Genomic DNA, 27875 nt, shown 5'->3' with positions numbered 1-27875 from the left:
CTAACCTACAAAATACATCGGGGTTATTGGTGTATTTTACGGAAATGAAAGTAAGGCGTATATATATATAACCCCCAGCGCTGTATACAGTAATATAACCCCCAGCGCTGTATACAGTAATATAACCCCTGCGCTGTATACAGTAATATAACCCCCAGCGCTGTATACAGTAATATAACCCCTGCGCTGTATACAGTAATATAACCCCCAGCGCTGTATACAGTAATATAACCCCCAGCGCTGTATACAGTAATATAACCCCCAGCGCTGTATACAGTAATATAACCCCTGCGCTGTATACAGTAATATAACCCCCAGCGCTGTATACAGTAATATAACCCCTGCGCTGTATACAGTAATATAACCCCCAGCGCTGTATACAGTAATATAACCCCCAGCGCTGTATACAGTAATATAACCCCCAGAGCTGTATACAGTAATAACCACCAGCGCTGTATACAGTAATATAACCCCCCAGCGCTGTAAACAGTAATAACCACCAGCGCTGTATACAGTAATATAACCCCCAGCGCTGTATACAGTAATATAACCCCAGCGCTGTATACAGTAATATAACCCCCCAGCGCTGTATACAGTAATATAACCCCCAGCGCTGTATACAGTAATATAACCCCCCAGCGCTGTATACAGTAATATAACGCCCAGCGCTGTATACAGTAATATAACCCCCAGCACTGCATACAGTGTAATATCTCCCAGCACTGTATACAGTAATATCCCCCAGCACTGTATACAGTAATATAACCACCCAGCGCTGTATACAGTAATATAACCCCCCAGCGCTGTATACAGTAATATAACCCCCAGCGCTGTATACAGTAATATAACCCCCCAGCGCTGTATACAATAATATAACCCCCAGCGCTGTATACAGTAATATAACCCCCAGCGCTGTATACAGTAATATAACCCCCAGCGCTGTATACAGTAATATAACCCCCAGCACTGTATACAGTAATGTCGGTTGGTGAGAAAAACCTGGCTTTATCTCATTTTGTTCCAATAAACTCCCTTTATCTGCAGACCTGGAGCCGCCGTTGCTGGCAGTCATGTGATATTTTGGGTGACTTTCCCGGCTCAAACACCACACTGAGCTGATGCTTTATGGCAATGCTAATGAAGTCCGTTCCTCCATGGACTTCAATTAGTTAGAGAGTATGTAGCATGTAGTATGTAGTATGTATGTGGTGTTGCGGTAGTCGGTCACTGGTGGCAATCCTTTAAGGACTGGGTTTGAGTGACAGATGTAGATAGCTGGTTGTCTCTTTTTCTCTGCGGTGTGTGAGTAACATTGTGTCTTTCTCCTTGCAGGTATGCGGATTCTGGTCACCCTGCTCTTAGACACCCTTCCTATGTTGGGCAACGTTCTCCTTTTGTGTTTTTTTGTGTTTTTCATCTTTGGGATCGTCGGCGTCCAGCTCTGGGCCGGGCTGCTCAGAAACAGATGTTTCCTGGATCCCGACTTTGCAATGTGAGTATGAATCGGCCACTGATACTATCATCCGTACAGGGGATATACCCGTACCCGATTCCTCTGGGGTTACTTCGGAAGTGAGATCCTGAAAACCTCGACCAACTAAATCTTAAGTAAATCTAAATCATTTCGGATAGAAAAAAATGATGTCATCAACAACAAAAATATCACAAGGAGTTAGGTACGATTTTGGCATCCACAGGGTTAATGCAGAAATATTCTAAATAATTTGACACGTCCACACCGGTTGTATATACTGTATACCCAGAGGAAATTCACGCCACGGATCTCAACAAAACGTATTAATGACCCCTTCACCTTGGGAGTCCGAGAAGAAAGGAAACTGTCTGTTACAAGTTAATCATTACCATTAATCCACTTACACCGAAGTAATGGAGAACACTAATCCATCCCGCCGAGCTCCCTGATAAAAAAGGGACCATTAAGACCTGTCAGGGATTATCTGGGAGTAGTATGGGTTATCAGGCTGACGTGTTTTGGGTAGCCACTGTGATACGTCTTTAAAAAAAGACGGCCTTGGACAGGGTTAGATCGATGGACCCTGTAAAGTTCAAAGGGTCGCTTAGATTTCAGAGGTTATCGTGGGCTCGGAGTCTCTGGCCAACGTGTGAATACACAGAAGCCTTCTGAGGCTTTGAAGGGCTCATAGTAAATTCTTTGAAATCCAGACAACGGCCCCTATTTGGGTTCAAACTGGAGATATGTCAAGTGGTGCCAGCTGGGAATCACTACATGCTTATCCGCAATACCAGGAGGGTCCGGGAGCTTTAAATAACCCCGTCAATCAACCCTACTAAGCTTTTCAGAAGCCCCAGAATTCTATTTAAACTCTTCGTTTCTGTATATGACCACCGACCGCAGCACAAGGAACATTCTTAAATACCAACGTTAGCTCCTATGGAGGTTACCTATCTACCCTTCAAAGTCATATATTTTACCCCCTACCCGGTCTATTCTATAAAGCTCGGTATCGCAGGAGAGAGACATGGGCCGCTTGATACTTTAATAATGAATGACACCCTCTGCGTGTAATATTTTGTGGAGAGGCCTTAATCTCGTCTTTCTAAGAAGACCTCTCCCCTCGCAGATTGTCAAGCTGTTTGACTGCAGCATCCCGCGAGCTTCCACAATAACAAGTCATTTAAATTCCGCCTCGCCTCCCACATGCTCGGAAAACATTTCGGGAAAGGTCAGGGCTCCGAGTTAAAGAACGTTATTTAAATGCAGATATCCTTCCTGAAGACGTTCGGCGTCCCTGGTACTTCAGATAGATGGAGAGATCTACCTGTACAAGGCTGGACGTAGCGGACAAGAAACAGTGATGATGTTCGACTTATCCTTGTGTGCAACAAATCCATTACTTCTATCTTTTCTGATGTATGGATTCGGACGAGCTAAGCATTTTCTCGAGTCCCCGCGATCAACCAAACCAATGGAGACAGGTGTTATCTCGCCAGGTTCTCCTGTCTTCGATCTCTCCATTTTCTTGTCTTTAAAAGCTAAAGGAAGACGACCTGTAGAGAAAAGTCCACCTCGATTAGTCGTATTTAAACATTCCATGAGCTCTTTTTCTTTGTATCGTCACAATGTTGGTGCGGTCGCATGTTGTCCATCCTCTGTTATCCTACACCGGTAGACAAAATGGCGGTCAACCTTCACGGCTTGCGTTCCAGCGATCATCCATTCTAGAAAAGGTTTAGATAGATAGAAAACCTCAATTAGACACCAGAACGTGACCGAAAATACTTGTCTATATTAAAGTAAGACTGTGATGACTTAAGGTTGTTGGATTTGTTGCGGAGTAGAATTTTCAAAGTGATTGTTTGATAAAAACATTTTTTTCTCCTGTTTGCCTTTTTTCTTGTCTTTTTATAACACAATGGACAACAGAGAGGCGGACGCCTGGTCCCGAGAAGGTCATTAACAATGTGTTTTGGGGGTTTTTTTTGTAGACCATCATCTTCCTGGACAAAGTTGTTTTTTTGTTTTGTTTTCTTTTTAAAGACTTTGTCAAGAATTGGTTTAACCCTCCCTGCGATATTTCAAAACATTCCATTTCAACACCGTTTTCTTTTTTTAGATAGAAAGAGCCGGACACGTTGAATGGAGTAGCTGGAACTCTCAAGGGTTGTGACAATGAAAGTATTTATTTAGGACAATGCACAGCCGGGGTGGTTTCAAAGTAATTCTTTGTTCATAGAATCAAAAACACAACCGTTTTGTTTTCCTTTGCCGCTGCCGCTCGGTCCTTAAACTCGTTACGTACCAAGGTGTTCAAAATCAAAAATCCGTTTCTTTCATCCAAATTTCTCGTCTGCGTCCCCTGTGGACCTCTGTCTGTATTTCCTCTCGAGTTAGTGAGGGTTTTCCAACAAGTCGTACCAAGAATAGCCCTGAAACTCCTAGAGCATTTCCAGGGGACAAGGTTTGGTTTGACCACGTTGGGGAAATGTTGGCCACCAACTTTCCACCGACCAGTCCTCACCTAAATATTATTATCTCATTATTCATCCAGTTTAAGCCTGTTTCTCTTCTCTTTCTCTTCTTCTCTTCTCTGTCTTCTAGTTCTTTCTTTTTCTTTCGCTTATTGGCATTCTTTCTCCTCCATTGCCTGTCTCTCTCTTTTGTCTTCCACCTTCATTTTTTTTTTTCCTTATCCAGCTTCTTCACAAAGAACTTTCTTCCGGGGACAGGCAATATCACACATGATTATCTTCTTAATGATCTGATAGCCTCTTAATATCGGGAGCCATCAAAAGACCGGCATTTCACGCACCTGCCATTACTCGCGTTACATTCTTAAGGGGTCACCGAAGGGCTCTTCTCCTTGGAGGGTTTCTCTGCAGAAGGTTACATTGTGTCAGCGAGTTTCTTGGAATCGTATGTTCAGAATATTACTTCACCCTCGCCTGCGTGGAACATGTCACAAAATCCCCACACTGCTCACAGATTTCTGACACATGGTTTCTTCCCGAAAGTCATTTCTTGTGTGGTCAGAGAGGACCACACAGCCAGAGCCTCAAGAGAAAGCCCAGACGCAGGCTAACCTCGGGACGAGATAGTTTTGGTTTGCCAGCCACGGAAACCTTACATCCTCTCGTACTCTCGGAGAGGCGGAGAAGGTATCGGTTTGGGGTTTCTCTTCCCCCACCGCAAAAAAAAAAAGGAGCAGATGTTTAAAGTCCATCCACCCTCTGCGGTCCACATCTTCAGGCTGTGCCCACTTAATCTCTAAAGCAGATCGAAGGAATGGGGGCTGCATGCGTGATTTCAAGAAGCCAAACAATGAGATTTTTGTCTGTTCATCCCCCAAAAATACATCATATATTTATAATTTAACTTAAGCAATTTGTCATAAGGGAGAGTTGTCACTTACATCATTAATGCATTTTTAATATTAAAGATGTGAACGTTAACAGCTAATTTCAGTCAATTCAGCCTAGAGCTCCATGACGTGCCTGAAAATGGTTATGTTTATTTATTGATTTATATAGCGCCATCATATTCCGCAGCGCTGTACAATGGGACACATTCTCTCCTTTTTTTTTGGCACAGCTTTTGGCCTCTTTATCCTAAATTAAGGGAAAAAGCACCACGGTACTGAGAAAGGGTTAACCCTTCCAGCACCAGAAAACCAGCCAATGCAGAGATCAAGTCGGTGGCTTAGACTTTCTGGACCGAGTCTTAGTAGAGAAATAGATTTGTAAATCTCAGATTTCAGGGTTTGGTTTTTTTTTTTGTTTCTACGTTCTCGGAAAAGAAAACCGCTTGATAAGATTCCGGAATACTTTTCTTAAGCTTGTAAAACAAAGGAAGGAATTGACTTATTCATTTGATAACGAGAACAGATCTTGCAGATAAATGTTCTACGGGTTCTTAAGATATACAAAGATGTTTGAGGACGTTTGCAATGAACACCCCTCTCTGTGAAATGTTCTCCTCTGAAGACCTTCTTGGATCCAACAAACATTTGTTTTCATTCTTCAGGGTCTTCTTCAAGATGTTTTTCCCTTAACGGATTTGAACCTCATGTTTTTGGCCACTTCTACAGTACCTGTTTCTGAAACCCTGACCACATCCCCCGCAACATGATTGGTTTGCTGGAGTTTCCACGGAGGGACCAAAAGTGTTGATTTCCGATCTGATAGGACCCCTCGTCACTTCGTACCAAAAAAATAATTTAGAGATTCATTGTATCCATGGAGTTTGGCGCCCACTTTGGGCTGAGCTTCCATCATTTTCAATAAATCAGGATTTCGTTAAAATTTCCTATGGTGTACCAATGAGGATAGACACTGGAGTGACAACCCTGGAGCACCGAGCTGTCTCGGGGTGGTGACACCTACTGTCCCAGGACAGTTGAAACCAACCGCCATTTTTCTTCTAATCCTATGATGTAAAAAGGGTTAATCTGGAACTCCGTGACTCATTGGTGAGCTATAAAGCATTATGTCTCAAGCCTCCACTCGATTTTTTTTTTTAAAAAAAGGCACAAAAATGTTTTATTTCCTTCATCGTGTATTTTCCCGAGAAAATTATTCCATATTAGGCTACATCGAAAATCCGAATGTCTCACCTTTGGCTGCGATTTACCATTTGATGAAGATCACTGAAATTTTAATGGGAACATCCCTGATGAATTGGGTAGACTTTAGAACGTTTGGCAGCGAAGGTTCCAAGGGTGGATTGTAGTAATCATAAAGTTTATTTATGGGCTTTGTACGGTCCCCTTCACCCTTCCCTTGTAGGGATTTTTTTTGGTACAGATGCTCTGATTTGAGGATTGGAACGATATATATCCCAAATTACCTTTATTTATTTCTGTATTCCAACACAAGAATCACTTCTCTATCGAGGGTTTCGTTTATTTAGAGTTGGGGCTCAAAAGGTCTAAATACCAAAAAAAAAAAAAATAGAAAATATATATTTTTTGTACTTAGTGAACCATTAATCAAAAACATTTTGTTTAAAATATTGAGTGGAAACGCTTTATAACGCTAGGAGGAATTATAAGTTGTCGATTCCAGCGTCTTTCTACAAGGATGAATTTTCATAGAACATGGAACATTATTGGTGTTAGATTTTAATCAGTTTACGAAACCGTGTCATCTCCAGCGATCCGTGGTCCTCATCAAAGGACTGGGAGAACCCTTCTTCTTTGCAACTTTGTCTGTAACTTGTTTGACTTATCATTAAGTATTAAAAAGTGTTATTCCCCCCCCCAAAAAAGCAAAGTTTTAACCCTTGTGTATCTGGTCTTGCTTTTATCTGCAGGGCTTTTAATTCATCATCTCTGAAGCCCTATTACCAGGTTGATGAAACCGAGGACAACCCGTATATCTGCTCCTCCGTCCGAGACAACGGGATGCTGAAATGTCAGGATATCCCACCAAAGCTGGACTGTTCGCACACTTACTACGCCGAGTACACCAACAGCTGTATGAACGTGAATCAATATTACAACGTATGCAAACCGGGAGAGGTGAATCCGCATAAAGGTGCCATCAATTTTGATAACATTGCCTATGCCTGGATAGCGATTTTTCAGGTAGGTCGTCAAGTCAATATAATCTCCTTCCTTTGTCTGTTGGGCAAATCCAAGCCGTGTAGAAATGTTCCATCCAGTTCCAACCAGTTGCCCCCAACACAGCTCCATTGCTTCCTCGTCTTCATACTCTTCCTCCACTGAGGCTCATCAACACCTCACACCCCATTATATATCATCAGCCCTAACCATCATATTAAACATTCTATTGTTCTATTTCAAACCTGTTTATTGCTTCAGAATCATCTGAAAAATCTGTATCGAGACCTTTTCGTTCCGCCATATCTCCATCCACCCGTCGTTGAATCAGACCGGCAATAATGTCGATAGTCTTCTCCGTGCCTTCAGAACCTGCTTAGGATTGTATGAAAGGTTCCATTTTTACTTCTCATTCCTTTTCTTTCCTGTTTCAAACTTCATTATTGCTTTGGAATTATCTGACAATCTATAGCGAGACCTTTTCATTCCATCATATCTCATCTCCATCCACCTATTGTTGAATCAGTCTGGCTTCCATAGCACGATGATCGGCAATAAAGTAGTCTTCTCCTTGCCTTCAGAACCTGCTTAGGATTGAATGAAAGCTTCCATCATTCCTTCTCTTTTTTCTTTTCTGTTTCAAACTTCATTATTGCTTTAGAGTTATCTGACAATCCATAGCGAGACCTTTTCATTTCATTATATACGATCTCCCTCCACCCTTCATTGAATTTGTCTCTTTATAATCTGTTTGGCTTCTATAACCTGATCGCCGTCTCGATGATCAGGTTATGGACTCAATAGTCTTCTCCTTGCCCGCAGAAGGCAGGAGAGCCTGCTTAGGATTGTATGAAAGGTTCATTTTTTACAACAAAGAGGTTAAGCTGGCATCCCTGAACGTGCGTCTTTGTTTTCTCTACGGACTCTTTAGTTTTTGCGTTGCTACACAGGGTTATATTATTTTCCCATGGAAAATCTCCCCCTGCTCTCGGGTTATGACATCGGTGAATTCTTCCCGGGCTAACAATCAATTAGCGGTTTATAGCAGGCAGCACTCAACGCTTTCACACTTGTACTAAACCGTGGAGTACATTGTCTACCTGCTTCGGCAACTTATGTGTTAAACCAAAGTATTCTGTTATTTCTAAAGCATTCAGATGTGCAAAAAAAACGCTATGACATCATAAGCTTATTATTATTATTTATTCTGTTAAATTTATATATATATATTACATACACTACTGTACAAAAGTTTGGGGTCACTCAGCTGTTTTCATGGTAAACGAGGAAATTTCTGTCTGTAATATAATTACAAAAAGGTTTCTAACCATCAATCAGCCCTTTAAACTTAAACTTAAATGGCAGCGAACACAACGTGCCATTGGAGCACAGGAGTGATGGGAGTGATAAAGGGCCATTGGAGCACAGGAGTGATGGGAGTGATAAAGGGCCATTGGAACACAGGAGTGATGGGAGTGATATAAGGCCATTGGAACACAGGAGTGATGGGAGTGATAAAGGGCCATTGGAACACAGGAGTGATGGGAGTGATATAAGGCCATTGGAACACAGGAGTGATGGGAGTGATAAAGGGCCATTGGAACACAGGAGTGATGGGAGTGATAAAGGGCCATTGGAGCACAGGAGTGATGGGAGTGATAAAGGGCCATTGGAACACAGGATTGATGGGAGTGATAAAGGGCCATTGGAACCCAGGAATAATGGGAGTGATAAAGGGCCATTGGAACACAGGCTACAATAGTAATTTACAACATTAACCCCGTCTGAGCTGGATTTCTGATCCATTTCATGTTTTTTTAATGGGGACAAAATGGGTTTTTCTTTCAAAAACAAGGAAGTGACCCCCAATTTTTGTACGGTAGCGTATATATATATGTATAGTTGTCAGAATTTGGAACATTACACATACGGCCCCCGTGGTATCTCTATATCGTTGATGCCCTGTAAGCAGCTCACATTATGTTGTAGCCCACATGGCCTTCGCCGACGCTACTAACCTCACGCCTGTTTTGCCTATTGCGTTGTGCATGCGCCGTATCCATTCATCAGTTAAGAGTCCGTTTCCAAGGATAAATAACAGCACATTATTTATTCTGTAATTAACCCTTTACACACCCAATTTGGCCACCTGATGTTGGGAGGACTGTATCGGACGGATACAGGCGGCGGATGATGTCTCTTCTCTGGGTGTAAACGCAGATAACGCCACTGTGACAAAGGATATGAATCTAGGAGGAAATATATAGCAGAGGGTTACGCGAAAACCCATCTTCTCCCAGACGTTTCTTATTGAGTTGGAATTTATAGAGGTAGATATTCCGAGGGACAGAAACGCATCTATTTTATTTCCCGTAATAAATACTCCGATTTCCCGCTGCTGGCTGATAACGCTTCATCGCAGGAACGGCTCCGTCCGCTAAAGAGCTCAGCGGAGTTTTCAAGGCAGAGAGGAGTGATTCAGATATAAAGTCCAACTCATCTATCAAACATAGAAACCTAGAATCTGCCGGCAGATCGGCCCCATCCGGCCCCCGTCCAGTCGTCCGCTTCTCCTGCTGTAAAGACTCAAACCTTAATCAGTCGTTGGCCTCGTCTTAGATTCAGGAGCCGTATGTCTATCCCATGCATGTTTAATACCCTCACCGTATTACCCTCTACCACTTCTGCTGGGAGGCTGTTCCACATATCCACCACCCTCTCAGTAAAGTAAAACTGGAGCAGCACACTTGAAAACCCTCTATTTTAACTGCTTCCCAGACCCCTTTAACCTTAAGTAGAGCTGGAACATTTTTGCCTGCCTCGGGTCTTCGGAACACGCACTTGCACGTGTAACATGGGACAGTGGTAACCATGGTTATCCAAGGAATGAAACTGTTACAAATCTAAGAATTTTATAGAAATAACATTCTATCGTAACCAGTTGCTCCTTTCTAAATCACGGATTGTTGGAGAAACCTTTGTGTAATAATTGCCTTAATCCGCCCCATCCCAGGCGCTTTTACACGCTAGCGTTAGATATATATGATAGTTTTCGGGGTTTGTTTTTTTCCCCTTGGTTCAGCGAAGACCTAATTCCCTCTCCTCCTCTCGTCGCCATCGCGAGGAATCCACACAAATTATCCGGATGGGAGACGATGTGACAGCCGCAGAGTAAGGAAAAGGAAAGTGCGAGATCTTCCATTTAATCCCGATGACAGATCAGATAATAAGACGGGGCACGTCGCGCATGAGGAATGCTCCAGCTATACCGAGGCTTTGGAGTTAACCTACAGCAAACAATATATATATATCCTATCCCATGCATGATTCAATTCCCTTTGCTATTTTAGCCTCTACCACCTCTGCTGGGAGGCTGTTCCACTTATCTACCACCACCGTTCAATAAAGTAAAACTTCCTTCCATTCCATCGAAGCCTATAAACCAATCAAATGGAAAACCCAGCGCCAACAAATAAAACCCGACGTCTTCTTTTTCCGCTTCGCATGTTTCATATTATTTTTTTTAAGTTACATAAAACCAAAGTTTATTTTTTTAAATAAATAAACTCATTAAAAATCTTGGGGGATTTTCGTTTGATTTGGGAATATTTTTAAGAACAGTCCCGTTTTATAACTTTTTTTTTATTAGATGTAACGAGGGTTTTCGGCTCGGATTCTGTATTCAGAAGACCCGTGTAGGTAACGCGGATGGGAAGCCCTCTCTCTCTGCCAGTTGGCGTAAACGAAGCCGGTTCACACAATCTCTATTTATAAAAAAAAAAAAGGGTCTGGGAAAGGCCAAAAAAGACAAATTTTATTTACGTTTTTTTTAAAACTAGGAAGGGCCGGCGCATGTCGGAGGGGAGGAGGCCGAATGTTCCCAGTTATGAGAGTCCAATGTATCCGCAGACCTTATAAACGCAAGATATAAATGTATCGTCTCCGAGCGTCAACAGGAAAAAAAGAATCATTTTTATCTAACGATATACAAAACATTCTTTTTTTATTTATTTAATAAATTACTTTTGGGTTTTTTTGCTCCAAAAAAGGCATGGCTGCGACACGTTCTTCTGAAATGATGACTTATTTTGTTCCCGGATAAGGAGGCTGGGAATTTCCGAGACCAGGGATTTCGTCCCATAAAATGTTGCACTTTTGGAACTTTGTTTATAGGAAAGCAACACAAAATGCTTACAAAAAAACTACATTTTTCATTCACATTTTTTTAAATGTTGGCACGACTCTTTCATTGTTTCCAACATCGTGTGACCCCCCCCCCCCCCCGGATCTTCCCTCATTCAATGAAAACACTAAAGAACCTTCTTAGGATTTAATAAATAAAATTCCAAATTCCAGATTTAACGAGCCTTTAGTGAGTTCTTGTTATCAAGGTGAGTTTCCTTAAAGGGGAAATAAAGATATATTTCTCGTTGCGCGTAACCCCCCATGTTGGTCTCGTCTTAGATTCAGGAGCCGTATGCCTATCCCATGCATGTTTACATTCCATCACTGTATTACCCTCTACCACTTCTGCTGGGAGGCTGTTCTAATTTTTTACCATCATTTTAGTAAAATGACCAAATTCCCCTTAAAGCGTACACAAGGCTTTAATGCTTGGATTGGCACTTCCATAAAACGCAGGCAATTGACGTATATTTATATATACCATGCATTAACGGGGTGAGTTATCCCCCAAGACAACAAATCTCTGCCCTTTGTGTAAAAGGAAGGGACCCCGATTTGGACTCTGCTGCTTGTGGATTGCGTTGGGGGCGATGCCTTATCTTGTGTAATAAATAATTCCATGTTGTGCCTGTAGATACTTGATGCCGGTCCCGGTGCCGGCTTTTTAATACGTCTGCTTGTGATAAATTCTTTCCCGTGTTGAGTTTAATTATCGGAGATAAATTGCGAGCTCAGAAATTTACATAAAAAGTAGCGGATCTATGAACTCTAAAAGAAAATAATAACAGTTTGCTGATCGTAAGCTGTGATGGTGGCACATTTCTCTTCCTTGCCCCCAGCGGGGGGGATGACCTCACCTGTGTTAAAGGGCTTATTAAGCTACCAAACAGCGGTCACGGAACTGCCTGCCCGCTACTTCTCAAAGTCCGGTCTCAGGTGGAACCCGCAGCAATGATTACACATCAGATTAGGGATCTCGAAAATCATTTATGTGTTTTGTTCAGTGCCCAAAATGACGTTATTTTAATAATAACCAATTCCTATATTTTTTTTATAACAAAATTCCTGTCTCTGGGAATTTCTTTCTAGACACCTGGAACTGCCTACACGTCGTGAAACATTGTGTTTCTGCCCCGTCCGTTAGCTTTTTTTGGTAACCCCAAACCAGGTCACCAAGGCGCTTGCCTGAAATTGAATAAGCTTACCCCGTAAAACTGGTTCTAGACTTGGCGAGAACCAAAAATGTACATTTTTAGCATTGCGAATTTTATATCTATTTATATTTTTCGTTTCTTCCTCTCTCCTAGGTGATCACCCTGGAAGGCTGGGTTGATATAATGTACTATGTCATGGATGCACATTCTTTTTACAATTTTATATATTTTATACTACTTATAATAGTAAGTATCCTCTTTCTCCTAACACGCTTTCCTTGGCACATTTGCTTCCCAGATGTTGGGAGTTCACAAAAATATTTAAGTTACTGTGTTTGTTCCGCGGCGCTTTTGGAATGTCTGCAAAACTTCCAGGTTTTTCTCATCTTGTGGACCATTCCATTGCAGGACACAAAGTGCTATAGCAACATGGATACTGTTGCATTTGGCAGGAAAGTAGTTAAAAAAAAAATAAAAATAAAAAAATCCCAGGCCAACGTATTCTTAAATTGTTTCAATGTGCGGATGGAGATTCCTTTCTGGCCGTGTTGCTTTGGACATTTCTAGAGAAAACAAGTTAAAAAAAAAAATTAAAAAAATAAAAATCTGTTTTATGGCATTTTTTTCTATCATCTGGCCCTGTAGGGCTTTTTTTTTACCTAAAAATTATATCTTTTTTCTCAATAGCGGATTTTTTTTTGACAAATACATTTTTTTATAATTGAATTTATCTAATTTATGAGTCATGTCAGACGGGGTACGTTAGACTTCTAATCCAACAAAGATCTAAAAATGATTCTTGGACCACCAATGTAACGAATGGCTGTGATTTTTAAATTATTTCCATTGACTGAAAAAAAATCCTTTCCTTTTTTTTTTTGATTTTTTTTTTTGGTTACACGTTTTACGCCTCAAGTTTAAAAAAACGTGTAACCAAAAAAAACAACATTGTAACTATTGAGTGTCGTAAATCTTCCCAGCTGTGTTCGGTGCAAATGAGCTCTATTATACTAAAAGGCTTAATGTTTAGGGTTTTTTTTGTTTTTGTGAAATTTAAGATTTATTTGAGATTTATTAACTTTAGCACCAGCCTTTAATCAGATGGGAAAAAACTTAGGTGTCATGTCATGTCACAAAAAAAAATAGTAAAAGAATAAATGAACACTACAAGTTTTTATTCATAAATAAGAATTTTCAACGAAATAGATTTTATTTTTTTAAAGATTTTTGAAAAAAAAAATCACTAATAATAATATTTTTTTTTAAATAATAATAATAATAAACTGCCAAATTTTATGAAAGTTGTCCTTCTTTGGAAGCTACTTCCACTTCTCCGCTTCCATATATACGGTTACTTTGTAGAAATGTTAGCTACTTTGGAAGCGCATATTATAACAAGATTGAGTTGTTTATTTCAGGAAGATCGTTCGAGATGACATAAGCAGTAGCCTTTTGCAGGTTCCCAGTCATCATAATAGTTCTAAATATTGGCACCACTACTGCAATCAGCAATGTAATACAATCTCAAAAAAAAACAGAGCTTTAATGAATGTTTCAGATATTCTAGAAAGTTCCACAAATAGCAAATGAAAACTTTTTTCCTCCCTAAAAACCACAAACAATCAGTTCTTACCATCAGTGAAGACAGAATTCTAAACAGAACTATTTGTAGCTTTTAAAACATATGGTGGGGGTCAGTCCAAAATCTGGATGAAGGGTAAATACATAGACCTGATATATTTACTTTATGATTGTAATATTTTGCCTATTTTCATTTAATGAAGCTTTTCGGTAATTTTTCCCCCCTAGGTTGGTTCTTTCTTCATGATAAACTTGTGCCTGGTTGTGATAGCAACACAGTTTTCTGAAACAAAGCAGCGGGAGAATCAGCTCATGCAGGAGCAGAGGGCCCGATATCTCTCCAACGACAGCACAATTGCCAGCTTCTCGGAACCAGGTAGCTGCTACGAGGAGCTGCTCAAATACATCTGCCACATCCTCAGGAAGGTTAAGCGACGGACGTTACGACTTTATAATAACTGGCAGAACAAGCGGAGGAAAAAAGTCAACCCCAACAGCACCATGAATGGTCAGGGACGAGGCCGCAAATGCAAGCGGCGGATTAACTCCATCCATCATCTTATTCATCACCACCATCATCATCACCACCATCATTACCACATTAGTAATGGCAGTCCCAGAGGGCCCAGGTCAAGTCCTGAGATCTGTGATGTGGAAATGAAGATCATGAAGTCGGGAAGCCAACTAAGGCTTCCATCTCCTTCGCCTAGTTCTCAGAACCCAACATCCAACAGTGAGTCCGTCCATAGCATCTACCACGCGGATTGCCATCTCGAGGGGCCTCAGCTGAAAATGTGCAAGTCTTCCAATGCCTCTTCCAACTTAAAACTAAACGCTGGACCCAACCACACCAATATGAATTATCCGACCATCCTCCCTTCCCCAGCCATCAAAACGAGTCCCACTCCGGTACCAAAAAGCAAAAGAAGTGGCAGCATTCCTGTGAGCTTAATCAACAGCCCGATCAGTTTAAATACCGACTCGTATGGAAAAGTACAACAGCTCGTGGGGGAGCACGGTAAGAAGACTTCCAGATTAAGTCAGTAACTGGTCATAGTTGGTCAGAAGTAGGACGCCTTCTCGACCCCATGTTGGGTTTTAGCTGCTATATTTTAACCTAAAACGTCTTGTGTCCAACCCAGCTCTACTACCTGGTTCCATGCAAACCTGGCCTTTTCTGCCATAATCCACCCTATATTGTCAAATAGGATTGCCTCATTTCACTGGGGATCTATAAACTCTTAAATCACATTAGGGATCATCCAGCAAGATGATCTGTAGACCTTCTTTAGTTAGAACTTCAGCTTTTTTCCCCAATGTGACCTTGTAACCCATAAGAACTTTCCATAGCATTCAAGAAGACCTTCATCATAAATCTGGCCCCGTAGTATTATTTATTTAGCACAAAAATAAAATGTACCTTCTGATCCCAACCGATGGGGCTGGAAGTGTCGTGTTCTGGAACGTTACCAGGCTGATACTTTTTAAACAGTTTACAGTAAGTTTGGCAAAGTTCCGATTCTAGATCTGTAAACTTTGCCGAAAAAAAGGGAGTTGTATCGAGACCAACTCGGTATCCACGTTTTCTCTTTGAAAATCTGTGTGTTACAATGAATGATCTCCATCACGTAAACGCAACAACTCAAGCCCAGATCATACAAATTACTCCCGTGTTTTCATACGCCTGTTTTCTTTAGGCTTTCACTAGCTAATCTAAAGCTCTTTATGCAACGGTTTAATGCTCACATTACAAGGCATTGCAGTGAATTCTGCTTCCTGACTTGGCTGAGACGGGTATTTCTTTTATATAATGATGGCTTAAAGTAATAATCAGCGTTCTGAGTCACTCATTACTCCGCACCTTGGCATGAAGGAATCAAGTTATGAGAAATGGGTTCCTACCATGAGAACATAAACACTTACAGATAATTGCATACATTTGCGCTACATAAATAGCTCTTTGGTGATCCAAAGAGAAACCGCTCCATTAAAGAGAGGCTAACGTCTAATATTCAGTGTCTGATTGCGAGAGGATGCTGTTTCTCCCGCTTCAAGGTTGCCTGAACGTACTTTGTGTTCTGCTGTAGTTTAAAGCTCCCAGTACAAGAAACAAGATTCGGGGAGAAAACATAGGGTTTCCTCTCTTTTTTTTTTTTCAGTTAACACACATTTTTATAATATGTATGACATGGAGAACCAATACCAAATGCGGCCAGAGTTCCATCAAGGTTGGTCGGAAGTAGGACACCTTCTCGACCACATGTTACATCTTCTGTAACTCAAATTAAAGTCTGTCGTGTCCGACCGAACTCTTACGGGATCAAAATACTGCCTGGTAGCTGCCCCTTTCTGCCATAACCCACCCTATATTTTCATATAGGGTTTTCTCATTTAAATTCAAGTCCCATGTGCAACCCAGCTCTTCTATGATCCAAATGCCACCTGGTTCCATGGAAACCTGCCCTCTTCTGCCCTAATCTACCCTCATATTGTCATATAGGGTTGCCTCATTTAACTGGGCAGCATAAGAGACCTATCCTAGGTCGAAAAAAAGATGATCAAATCAGATCTAGAAGTTTTTTTAATTTCCCAATCTCCCCCAAAGAGCTAGCAATCTAAACCTACGTTCATTGAGGGCTTTACTAAGTGCTGTCTGTCTCAATGTAACAGCAAGAATTTTTACCAAAAACAGATTTTCTTTTTCTGGAATGTAAACAACAGGCAATAATTAATTAGCGAGATTTGTATTTAATTATTCGGACATATTTTAAGAAACTTGTTTACACTCTGAAAAATCGAATCCCCTAAGGAGCAATCCCCCGTCATTTAGCTCTTACCCCTCTCGTTCATAATTACCTAAATGACAAATACGGCAGAAACGGGACCCGAGAGCTCTAGAATGCCAAGATATATTACACTGACAATCGTTTGGTCCTCGGCTCACACGCAGCAACCCTAGTTGACCACCATTTTCTGGACCATACAGTGGCGAGGCACAAACATACCCCCATCGGGCCTTTAGTATTTTTGTACTTTGTTGAAGATTAAAGAATAAACGCTTCTGTTTATTGGAACTTGCCAGCATGCGTATGTGTGAATTCAGCACTCACTTATCTGCTGCTGACGGAGAACAGATGCTGATTTTTGACACTTTGTAACATTATTTAGAATCCTTGTAGACCTACAGACTTCGGGGTCCGTCTAGGGCCTACATTCCAGCGTCTAATGCTGCCTTGTCAACAAAGAATACATATTAAAGTATTATAGGACTCTATAAACCTATCTTTAGGAGCTGAAGCTCCATTATCCTGTTTTCACACCACTGATTAGCTGCTTGAAGTAGCCAATCGGTGACAAGAAAGCGCTCCGACTTAAATCAGCGGGAGCCCTTTATGTGCATGTGTCCAGGGGGTCTTGTTAGACCCCACCGGAAACCCTTTGCCGAGCCGGTACTGGAGCTGACTGGTGGTGAGTATATCAGCTACTTTGTTGTACAAAGAACCACTCGGAGCTACGGCTTCTATAAGCGTCTGTCTCGTTTTATTTTTCCTTTTCTTCCGAATTTCTCATTGACAGCAGATATGTTTAGAATAGCTGGCATTGGCACGCTAATTTACATGTGTAAAGCCAATGTAAAGGAAGCTAAGGATTTGCTGGCAATGTGTTTTTCTACTTCTCCAGTAACACTTTTCTCTAGGCAATTATATTTAACTGCCTCCCCCCCCCTACTTTCCTGGCTGTTCTTCCTTTTAACTATTTGAACATTAGCAGCTCGGGTATCACATTACTTCACCCCGCTGGCACTCCCGCTACGTCTATTCCCTTTGAAGTTATTAGCAATTACATTCACACATACTGATCGGTAGCAAAGTATGGGCATAGGATTCTGGGGTTCTTGCCGGCAACTTGACCCGGCAGATTCACTGCTCGCTGACCGGCTTAAGGGTTTGGTGGTCAAGACACCAACTCGACAGTCAAGTTGTAACTTTGCTACTAAGTTAAACTCCATATTCCGGCCGGGTTGTATGTCCGAGATGGGACCGGATGTCTGTAGTCCTTCTTGTCCTTGTGGCAAACTGTCCATTGTCCATTCTCAGTTGGCATCTTTTGTGCTTCCCGCTTTCCTCTTCCGTCTCACTGATGTTTATTTTCCATCTCTAGGTCTTTGTAGAAGCTCCAGCAAACTGTCCAGTTTAAGTGTACCATGCTCCATTCAAAGTTCTCAGCCCAGCCCCATCATGTGTGAGCTCCAGAAGTGCAGCTACTGTGCAAAGCTCTTGGACAACCCAGAGCTGGACTTCAGCGACTCTGATAGCTGCGAATCTGATACCAACGGGGTCTACGAGTTCACCCAGGACCTGAGGCATGGAGACCAACGAGATCAAGTGCGGAAAGGGAAGAAGTCCAGGAGACCAAAAGAAACCAACAAGGTCTACAAACTGTGGGTGGAATTCAGCAACAGGCTAAAAAGGATTGTGGACAGCAAATACTTCAATCGCGGGATTATGATCGCCATCTTGATAAATACGCTGAGCATGGGCATTGAATATCACGAACAGGTGAGTGCTTTGGAACATTTCAAAATGGTAGCAGTTCTTTTTGGTGAATAAATGTCAGGTGTAATAGTAGATCTTTAGCAGTAGTGCCTGTAGATCAGTGGTTCTCAATTAACATACACCAGAGAGAGACATATCCTGGCTGGGAGCTGCCCTAGGCCTGACCCTGCAAGTGCACCAGCCACCCCTATACTACTTACCTCTTCAGCCGCTGACATCTCTGCTAAGCACTGGGATATGACAGCATGCAGTAAGTTCACTAGAGAGGCATGAGGTGTGATGGCTGGTTGTTATGGGCTTTAGCTGTGATGGTTGGGCGTGAAGACAGAAACCCTAAAGAAAGAAGACACAAGAAGAAGAACCAAGAAAAGAAGCTGAGCTGTGGCAAAGGAGACCAGGATATGGAGCGGTTAGTGGATAGGGTAGAGAGACATTGAGGGTGAGAGAATGTGAGTGTGAGTGAATATTATAAAGCCTGAGTGAGAGTGAGGATTTGTAAGAGTAAGTGGGAGTGTGAGAGAGTGTGGGTAAGAGTAAGTGAGAGTCAAAAAGCAACAAAATGCAAACAGAAATGATGATGATGAGAGATAGGAGTTATGCTGTACCACCATCAATGCCTATGTTTATGTAATGATAGGAGTCATGCCGTACTGTCTTTGCATATTGGGCAACAGTGGGTGGGGCTACCAGTTAACCACACCCACTCAGCACAACTCACCGGGCGAAAAATGTGGTTATATAGGAAGTTCCATACTTTACCAGTAGACCCTAACAAGATGCAAAGAAAAAAATATATATATGGTATATATCGTATTTTTTTGGTACCCCATTGTTTTTAGTCTGGGTAGAAAAAAACAATGGTTTTTGTCCAAAAAGCTAATATAAAAGGAAAGGGAAATAACAGGCTTGTGGCTTTCTTACACTCATCATTGATCATAAGAATTTTTTTCTCTGCGCATGGCTTGGCTTCTGGTGGAAAATAATACACACAGATTTTTTATTTAAATGCTAATGAAAGATTTGGCTTTTTAAGTGGAAATAAAAAAAACAGAATGTTTCTCTGGGCCAGATGCATTTCTATTTTGATGCAGAAATCTTTTTTGATGGGTTCTTTTTCCCCAAAAAATAAAATAATATATAAAAACATTCATGCGCGGAGTGGAAATGAGGGTATTGTTTGTGGAGGTGGCCGATCATTTTCTCTGAAGAAAGACCTCGCCGGCTCTTTCAAGTGCAATGGAAATTTCCTCCAAACTTGCAGCCTTGTTCTGAGCAACTTTTCTGCTTCTCTGCGTCTCAGTTTTTGATCTGATGGAATTTTCGCCATTCGGTTCACTGCGGGATAAGCTCCCCTTGGTTTTGTCACTTCTGCCGAGACTCCCGTCACTCTCAGGCAGCCCTCCTCTAAAATAGCGATCAATAACTTACAACAGTAGAATATTTTTAAATAGTAAAAGCCGCCTTCGTAGGCTTAAGGGCACCTTGCTTAGCAGTTTCGGCTGGCTGAGAGTTATAGGAGTCATACAGTCACAGCAGAGCAATGGGGGCACCGTGCTTACCAAAAATGCACCTTGTGGATGGAAAGACTGTAAGTGGGTGCCATGTCTATAATGCTATGGAATTATTAACCTGTTATATAGGGGGTACAGAGAACATATTAAATAATCAACGATAATAATAATAAAAATAATAATAATAAAATTAATAATAGTGCACAAAAAGTTGAATAATGTTATGGGGACGTCTCCTTTGTATGTTCCAATTTTGCTACTTTCTACAGCTTATGCATTGGATTTGAAGCCAACGTAAAAAAAATGTTTATCCTGCAGCTTTTTAAATATGCAAAGTTTTTGCTGGACTGTCTGGTGTGTATCCACACATATACTAAACAGAAAAAAACTCATTAAACTGAGGTAACCCCTTCATACCCTTGGAGAACGGGACTGTCATCAGAGGTCCTCTGATGATCAGAGATCTGGGGAAAAGACTTTGATATGATGTAACACAAGCTGTACTTTTCCTGAATGATGTCACCTTGGTGATAAGAATCAACTGGAGGAAGTTCTATATCCTCATTCTCCAATCTTATTTGGTGACCTTTTTTGGGATCCCCCGTTTTAACATGGAGTCCTCCTGAACATTTTTCAGTTCCTTTTTTTTCTCCCAGTCTTATTTCTGGGTGGTCATGTTACTCATACTGCACTTGGGACAAAGACCTCCAAGAGAAGTAAAGATGTCCAACAGAAGCCAAGAAAATGTAGGCCAAAAATGGCCAGCACCTACAGTGGTCTTCTTGGGTTGACCACTGGAATATGGAACCCTCCAAACGTTCCACCACCAATAGACCAGAGATAGTTCTTACCTTCTTCTAGGAAAGAAATGAAACCTAAAGTTCTGGATGTGATTCCAGAGTCAAATTGGAGGAACCATCATAGATTTTTACACATTTTGATACAGGCCAACTTGCCCAGGAACGTCTTAAATTTAAGCAGCTCCCGATGTCTTCATCCATGGTTCCAAGCACCATTGAGTCTGATGCGAGCAGGAAGACATCGTTACATTGTTACAACAAGCTTATTGTTCAACGCAGTCCAAACGATGTGTTTGTTGTTTAAACAAGACTTGGACTGTTCACCTTTATATTTAGACAATTTTTTTGTTGTTTTTCTGGATGGAAAATCCCCCCAAACAGGCAAAACGCGAGAAGAAACAGATTGCGCGCGGTCAAAACTAAAATGCCAGATGATCCTGATGTCATGCAGAAATATGGATTAATAACTGTTGTTTACAACTGTCTGTTAGACATGAGTCACTGTTATACAAGCAGACTACACCGGTGCCGAGCGAGAGGAGGTGGAACAGTATTATGTTGTGTCCTAAACCCGAAAGAGGAACAGATGTTTGGAGAAAACCAAGGCGAACTGGGATGAAAAAAAAAACCAAAAATGAAAAATAATAAATTCTGGATATTTTTCCGTTCTTTTATTAAGAATAAAGAGGCTGACACGTAGCGATGTACAAGGAGTCGGGACTGAGGTGGCAATCAGCTCAAACAGAGAACAGCTGTGAATATAGCACTTCTCCGGCTTCAGGGAAATCTGAAACATCCCTAATTAATGAGTTTTGTTCTCCTGCCCGCTATAAACTCCTCTTGCAAATTCGGCTAAACCCAAATCCCCGTCCCTGTATCTTCTACATACAAACCCACATTCAATGCCTATGTTCACTCCATGCTGGGCTACGCACAAACATTTTTATTTATTTTTTTTATGTCCAGATGGGTTTTATTTTGTATGAATTTTAATATATTTCCATATCCAGTTTTGTTGTCGGAGAACCAGCTGTTGATTAGGTCCAGAACTCATGCTTAAGGAAAGTAATTGGAGCCTTAGGGTTTTTAGGGACTAATGGTATGGTCCACGTTGGATGACCTCTATGGGATTATCCTGGAGGTTTAATAAGACTGTGATAGCTCAGTCTCAAATGTTCCATTTTTTTGGGGTGGGGGGTATTTGGGGCCTGTTCTTCTCAGGTTCCCCCATAAATAATTGCCTCCTCTGATGGACAATCCCAAGGGCAGGAGGATGGGTCAGCTACTGATTTTCATACCCAAGAACTTTTTAAATGAGCGGACTCTATGAACATTAACCCTTTAATAGCCCATCACATTGCAATATAGTGATTAGCAATGGAACTAAAATGTTCACACATGGAAACCAAAAAATAATCTGAATGAAGTCACCTGTATTCAAGCAGCTGTGATAAAAGCACCAACTGGGATGCTCAGATATCATTAAATTAGAGTAAAATTTGGAATATGGAGTATATGACACTTAGAGTCTGCCCATTCGCCCCCAGGATTGGGGTAAAACCCAAAGATTTAAGGGCAAACCTACATCTGCTGATTTGTTTTGGCCTGGTCATACTCAAAGGGTTAAGGTTATAGTAAACACAGCAGCTGAGCCGCATCTACTCAGATATAATGAACAGGAGACCACAGTCTAAACATGTCATTACAAGTCAATCAGGACTCCTACGATCGTCGGTCTCCTCTGCGGATTGACTTTCACGTCTCATCTTCTTCATTAATAACAGAGAGCTCGGCGTGTAGAGAAAACCGGCGGTTATACGGCGCGGCGCGGCCACAAAACACCAGGAAATGATAATCCGATTAGATAACAAACGTGCTTTCTCTCCAGGAGAATAGAACGGGCAGCTTTAAATGGTCATGGTTCACAATGGTTTTACCTGGCCGTAAGGTCTCACTCTGGCCGTAAAGACACTCCCATTATCCTCAGGTCCCTTCCGTGGCTGATGAGGCTTGTAGTCTCTCAGCAGCTGGAGAAGCAGCCATTCTCCATAACTTTAGAATTTTCAGCTTTGTCCAAATTTATTTCAAAAATATCAAACAATAGTTTTTCAGAATTCTCATTGTCTCTGAAACGAGGATCTTTTTTGGGGATGAGATTATGGTTTACAAAGAAACCCGTCCAGAAGTTTTTTTATAATGATGTGCGAATTCTCCGTATAGCTGAGGAACGGCACCGAAATAGACAAACATATTGTTTGGAACAAATAACAACAAGTTTCCTTTTTTGGTCAATTGAGATCTTATAGCTACATTTTAAGAAAGGCAGATACAATACGACCGGGTGGGACTGGCTTCTTGGATGGACCTCGTGGACCTTGTAGTTCCCAGCAGCCAGAGACACTGGGGAGGCTAACTGAGAGGGGGAGGCTAATTATGTGTGTGCAGGGTAACCCCGGTACTCTATCGATAGCCAGAGAGGGGCACTTTTGTTTCAGGGGGTATGTGGGAGCTTTACCCAGATATTTTATGTGACTTTGTGCCCTACTTCTGGCTATTTGTATAACTGAGCGGGGCATTTAGATGAAGAATGGGTTTATTTACCCCGTTTAATTTATAAAGCTGTTCCCTGCTGTTTCTATGCACATTATCGGGGCTTTTAGGGCTGGAGAACCCTGCGATACCCTCATACCCAGCAAACATTCTGACCTCCTAGAAAAGAGGGTAATTGGGGGAGCATTGGGGAGGAAAGGGGGCATCAGGGAAGGAAAGAGGGACACGGGGAGGAAAGAGGGCATCAGGGGAGGAAAGAGGACATCAGGGGAGGAAAGAGAGACACGGGAGGAAAGAGGGCATCAGGGAAGGAAAGAGGGACACGGGGAGGAAAGAGGGCATTAGGGGAGGAAAGTGGGACACGGGGAGGAAAGAGGGCATCAGGGGAGAAAAGAGGGCATCAGGGGAGGAAAGAGAGACACGGCAGAAAAGAGGGCACCAGGGGAGGAAAGATGGACATTATAGGAGGAAAGGGGGGGCATCAGGGGATGAAAGAGGGACACAGGACACAGAGGAGGGAAGAGGGTATCAGGTGAGGAAAGATGGACATTAGAGGAGGAAAGAGGGCATTGGGAGGAAAGAGGGACACAGGGATTTTTGCACTCAAAGAGGCACTGGCTAAACTAAACAAGGACACTTGAGAGGAACTGTTTTATTCACATACTGTAGGTGTTTTTACAAATAATATTATTCTTTACCATCAAAACCACGTCCTTTCTAGACAAAGCATTCATTATAGTTTGAAAAATATTTTAAAATCTCTGAATACCCGCTCGGGTGTGCCGAACACCCTTAAGAAATCAGCAGGGAGCGAAGCTGCGTATTTTCAGTGGATTATACGGGACGGATCCCTCACATATATTTTTGATATTTATGGCGCATGTACCCGGTTGTATTGAATTAGCAATAAAAGCCATTTGGCAAAAACCAACAGCGGTTACAATCCTTGAAAACACAGAATTACTCAGGATTTGCCGGTTTTCTTATTTTTTCGTCTTAAATCTCCAGGCACATTTCAATTTATATCTCGAGCCATTCTTTTTCCAAATGACTTTCTTGTCACATTGAAGACAGGTAGAAAGTCTCTTTGCAGAAGACCGAGCATTAAATTCTTGAATCGAAAGAAAGGAGGTGGAGGAGGAGGAGGAGGAGAGGGGAAAGTTATCTTTGACTTTGAAATTAAAATGTTATCTCAGAGCAAGAAAATAAAAATTGCCTTTAATTAAACAAGGAGGCTAAGTAGAGCGGCTGATTTCTGGAGATTTAATTGCTGGAGCGTAAAAGCGTTTTTGTATACATTTGGATTTTATTGTCTAATTTGTCTTCTCTAAGTGATGTCGGAGTTTGTGTACAGAAAGAGCAGAAAGTACATCCAGGGCGGCCATAAACTACTAAATCTAATAAGATTGTTTCGGGCAACAATCCCCTACGCCGATAACACAGTTTGTCTGGGAAAAAGTGCGAGAGAAATTATGGCAGGAGGGTTAAGAGGCGCGTTACATGAGAAATATCTTATGGGGTGAATGAGAATAACCCCCAGCGCTGTATATAGTAATATAACCCCCCAGCGCTGCATACAGTAATATAACCCCCCAGCGCTGTATACAGTAATATACCCCCCAGCGCTGTATACAGTAATATAACCCCCCAGCGCTGTATACAGTAATATAACCCCCCAGCGCTGTATACAGTAATATAACCCCCCAGCGCTGCATACAGTAATATAACCCCCCAGCGCTGTATACAGTAATATACCCCCCAGCGCTGTATACAGTAATATAACCCCCAGCGCTGTATACAGTAATATAACCCCCCAGCGCTGTATACAGTAATATAACCCTCCCAGCGCTGTATACAGTAATATAACGCCCAGCGCTGTATATAGTAATATAACCCTAGCGCTGTATACAGTAATATAACCCCCCAGCACTGTATACAGTAATATAACCCCCAGCGCTGTATACAGTAATATAACCCCCAGCGCTGTATACAGTAATATAACCCCCCAGCGCTGTATACAGTAATATAACCCTCCCAGCGCTGTATACAGTAATATAACGCCCAGCGCTGTATATAGTAATATAATGCCCAGCGCTGTATGCAGCACTGGTGGCCACCATTGTTCTCAGTCATGTGATGTTTTGGGTGACTTTCCCAGCTCAAACACCTCACTGAACTGATGCTTTATGGCAATGCTAATGAAGTCTATTCCTCCATAGACTTTCATTAGTCAGAGAGAGTCCAGCTGGGTGACTTAGACTGAGCCATTCTATTGTTCCCCACAGGCAGTATGATAAGGAGTTGGGGGGTGTATAGTAGATTAGGGATCAGATAATAGAATTCATACAAATGGCTGATATGCAGCTGTCTGAAAACATTATATAATGGGGGCAAAAAACTACAAATGGGGTAAAAAAAAAGAAAACAGCAGAATATTTTTGGAAATGTAATTTTAGTCTGAAACAATTGGTGAGAGATCAGCTATAAATATAAATATTTGCAATACTCCCACAAGGCCCGGCATTCTTACCATCTTACATTTTGAGCAAAGCATGTTGCCCCTCATCCCCACGACTAACGCATTTCATGATTGATCTCCTGCCGAGTTCTAATAGAGGAGTTTATTGAGCCGGTTCAAAGAAAAATGAGATATGTGGAGGAGAAGGTGGCACGACGCAGGAACCTTACTACAGGAACTCGATTCACAGATTATTCTAATGTGTTGCTTAATAGATACACTGGTAGATAAGTGGAACAGCCTCCCAGCAGAAGTGGTAGAGGGTAATACAGTGAGGGGGTATTAAACATGCATGGGATAGACATACGGCTCCTGAATCGAAGACGAGACCAATGACTGATTAAGGTTTGAGTCTTTACAGCAGTGGGCCTCGTGTCCTAAATCTATAGGCAGCGTCAGGGATTATAAACTGAAATGTGTCGGGAAATCAGGAGCGAGTGAGACGGATCGCTCACATCTGCCCAGCCGCGCAAGTTCTGACCGTCGGAATTTTGCTGCAAGGTGTCTCCGCGCTCTTTCCTTACGTAACAGATTGTCGGCGGTCTACCGTATGTTCAGTAGCTTAGGGGTTATTAAACGAGCCACTGATTTATAGCGTTATCTGCTTCTCTGGCAACAACATAAATATCTCCCTCTTTCCTCGCGTTCCTCGGAAGCGAGAAATCCGTGATATTTATTAATGATGGAGCTCTGGATTCGGGGCTCTGGATTGGAAGCGGTGGTCGTGGGGTTAATGACTTCTTCTTCAGATCTGCCCCTTTTCCCAAATCCTACATCAAAGATCCCGGTACACAAAATAAATTACAGGTTAAAATAATCCATTTATATTTATTAGAAAACCCTTTTATATGAGCAGCCATTATAACTTCTTCTTTCTGGCTTAGCATGGTTATTCCTCCCCATTAAATGACTCCTCCCCATTTTTGTTGTTATATTTAACCCCCAAAAATTTACTTTTTCAAAAGCATGACAAGGTTTGGGTAGGTTTAATAAATAAATGCAATTTGAATAAAATTGTAAATGTATTTAAATCATTTATTGGAAATAAAGTCATTTCCACATTCCTTTAATAGGCTAATAGTCACATGGATAAGACTCATTAAAACCAGTATATCAGCCCAAAACCTGTGTTAGAAATAGTTTTTTTGGCCTGTAACTGAAAGGACCATTCATTCATTTTTAAAAATGCTGTTAAATTTATTCTAGGGGTTTTTTATTATTATTTTTTTTGCATTTTCTCTACTAAATAATGAAATTTCTGATAAAAATAAATTGTTTAATTATAAAAGAATCCTTAAAAACTTTTAGACCTACTGAATGGAAACACTGCTTATTTTATTTATTTTATCCAGAGCTAATTATTAAAAAAAAAAAAAAAATTCCCTCGTTCATCATTTTTGACGGGAACACTTAATTGTCATGTGACAAAACAGCAGGTTCTGATTGGCTGTCATTTTATTTTTTTAGAATTACTGAAATATAAAATAAATTATATATATTTATATATTATAATAAGAAATTAATGGGAAAAAATTGAGATTGCAGAAATATGTTTACAAAAATAGGTAAAAAAAAAAATGGGGGGAGGGGATTACTTTACTACTGATTTCGAAACTCATTTTACAATAAAGTGGAGAAAAGCAACTTCCTTAAGTATTTCTTTCAGAATCCAAAGTAAATGAAGTAAATAAGATCCATGTGTGCGCGAGCTGGGGAGCTGATACCGCAGAATAAATTAGGGATTTAGTCTTCCCCAGATATGGTGTTTTATAGGCAGAGTTGCAAAGAAGCTCTTTGATCGTTTACAGAAGAAACACACGAGGAACATTCCATAAAAGTTCTTTGCCGTCAGGATTGCGGGGATAGGCAAATACTGCCCCCCCCCACTTCTCCCAGCTCCAGAAGCCTGCGTGCCGGCATCTTAATTAAAAATTCATTCATCTACATGGTTTTCGGGGCGGAAAGACACAGTTCCTGGCC

General features: G+C 41.4%; 1 protein-coding gene across 1 annotated transcript in view; it reads left to right on the top strand.

Annotated features, from left to right (window-relative positions):
* The window catches only part of LOC149285776 (voltage-dependent T-type calcium channel subunit alpha-1H-like), a 180470-nt gene that overhangs the window by 111298 nt on the left and 41297 nt on the right, over window positions 1–27875 (top strand). Inside the window, exons 5-9 of the mRNA XM_089494843.1 lie at window positions 1333–1492; window positions 6791–7064; window positions 12533–12625; window positions 14189–14978; window positions 18122–18519. Of these exons, the coding sequence (XP_089350969.1) occupies window positions 1333–1492; window positions 6791–7064; window positions 12533–12625; window positions 14189–14978; window positions 18122–18519 (1715 nt within the window). The remainder of the gene's footprint in view (window positions 1–1332; window positions 1493–6790; window positions 7065–12532; window positions 12626–14188; window positions 14979–18121; window positions 18520–27875) is intronic.

This window comes from Sceloporus occidentalis, unplaced genomic scaffold (assembly GCF_023333645.1).
Source record: "Sceloporus occidentalis isolate IW3139 unplaced genomic scaffold, rSceOcc1.0.p SCAF_76, whole genome shotgun sequence".
Classification (NCBI taxonomy): Eukaryota; Metazoa; Chordata; class Lepidosauria; order Squamata; family Phrynosomatidae; genus Sceloporus; species Sceloporus occidentalis.
The sequence above is the reverse complement of the archived record's forward strand: the minus strand, read 5'-3'. Positions and strand labels throughout refer to the sequence as shown.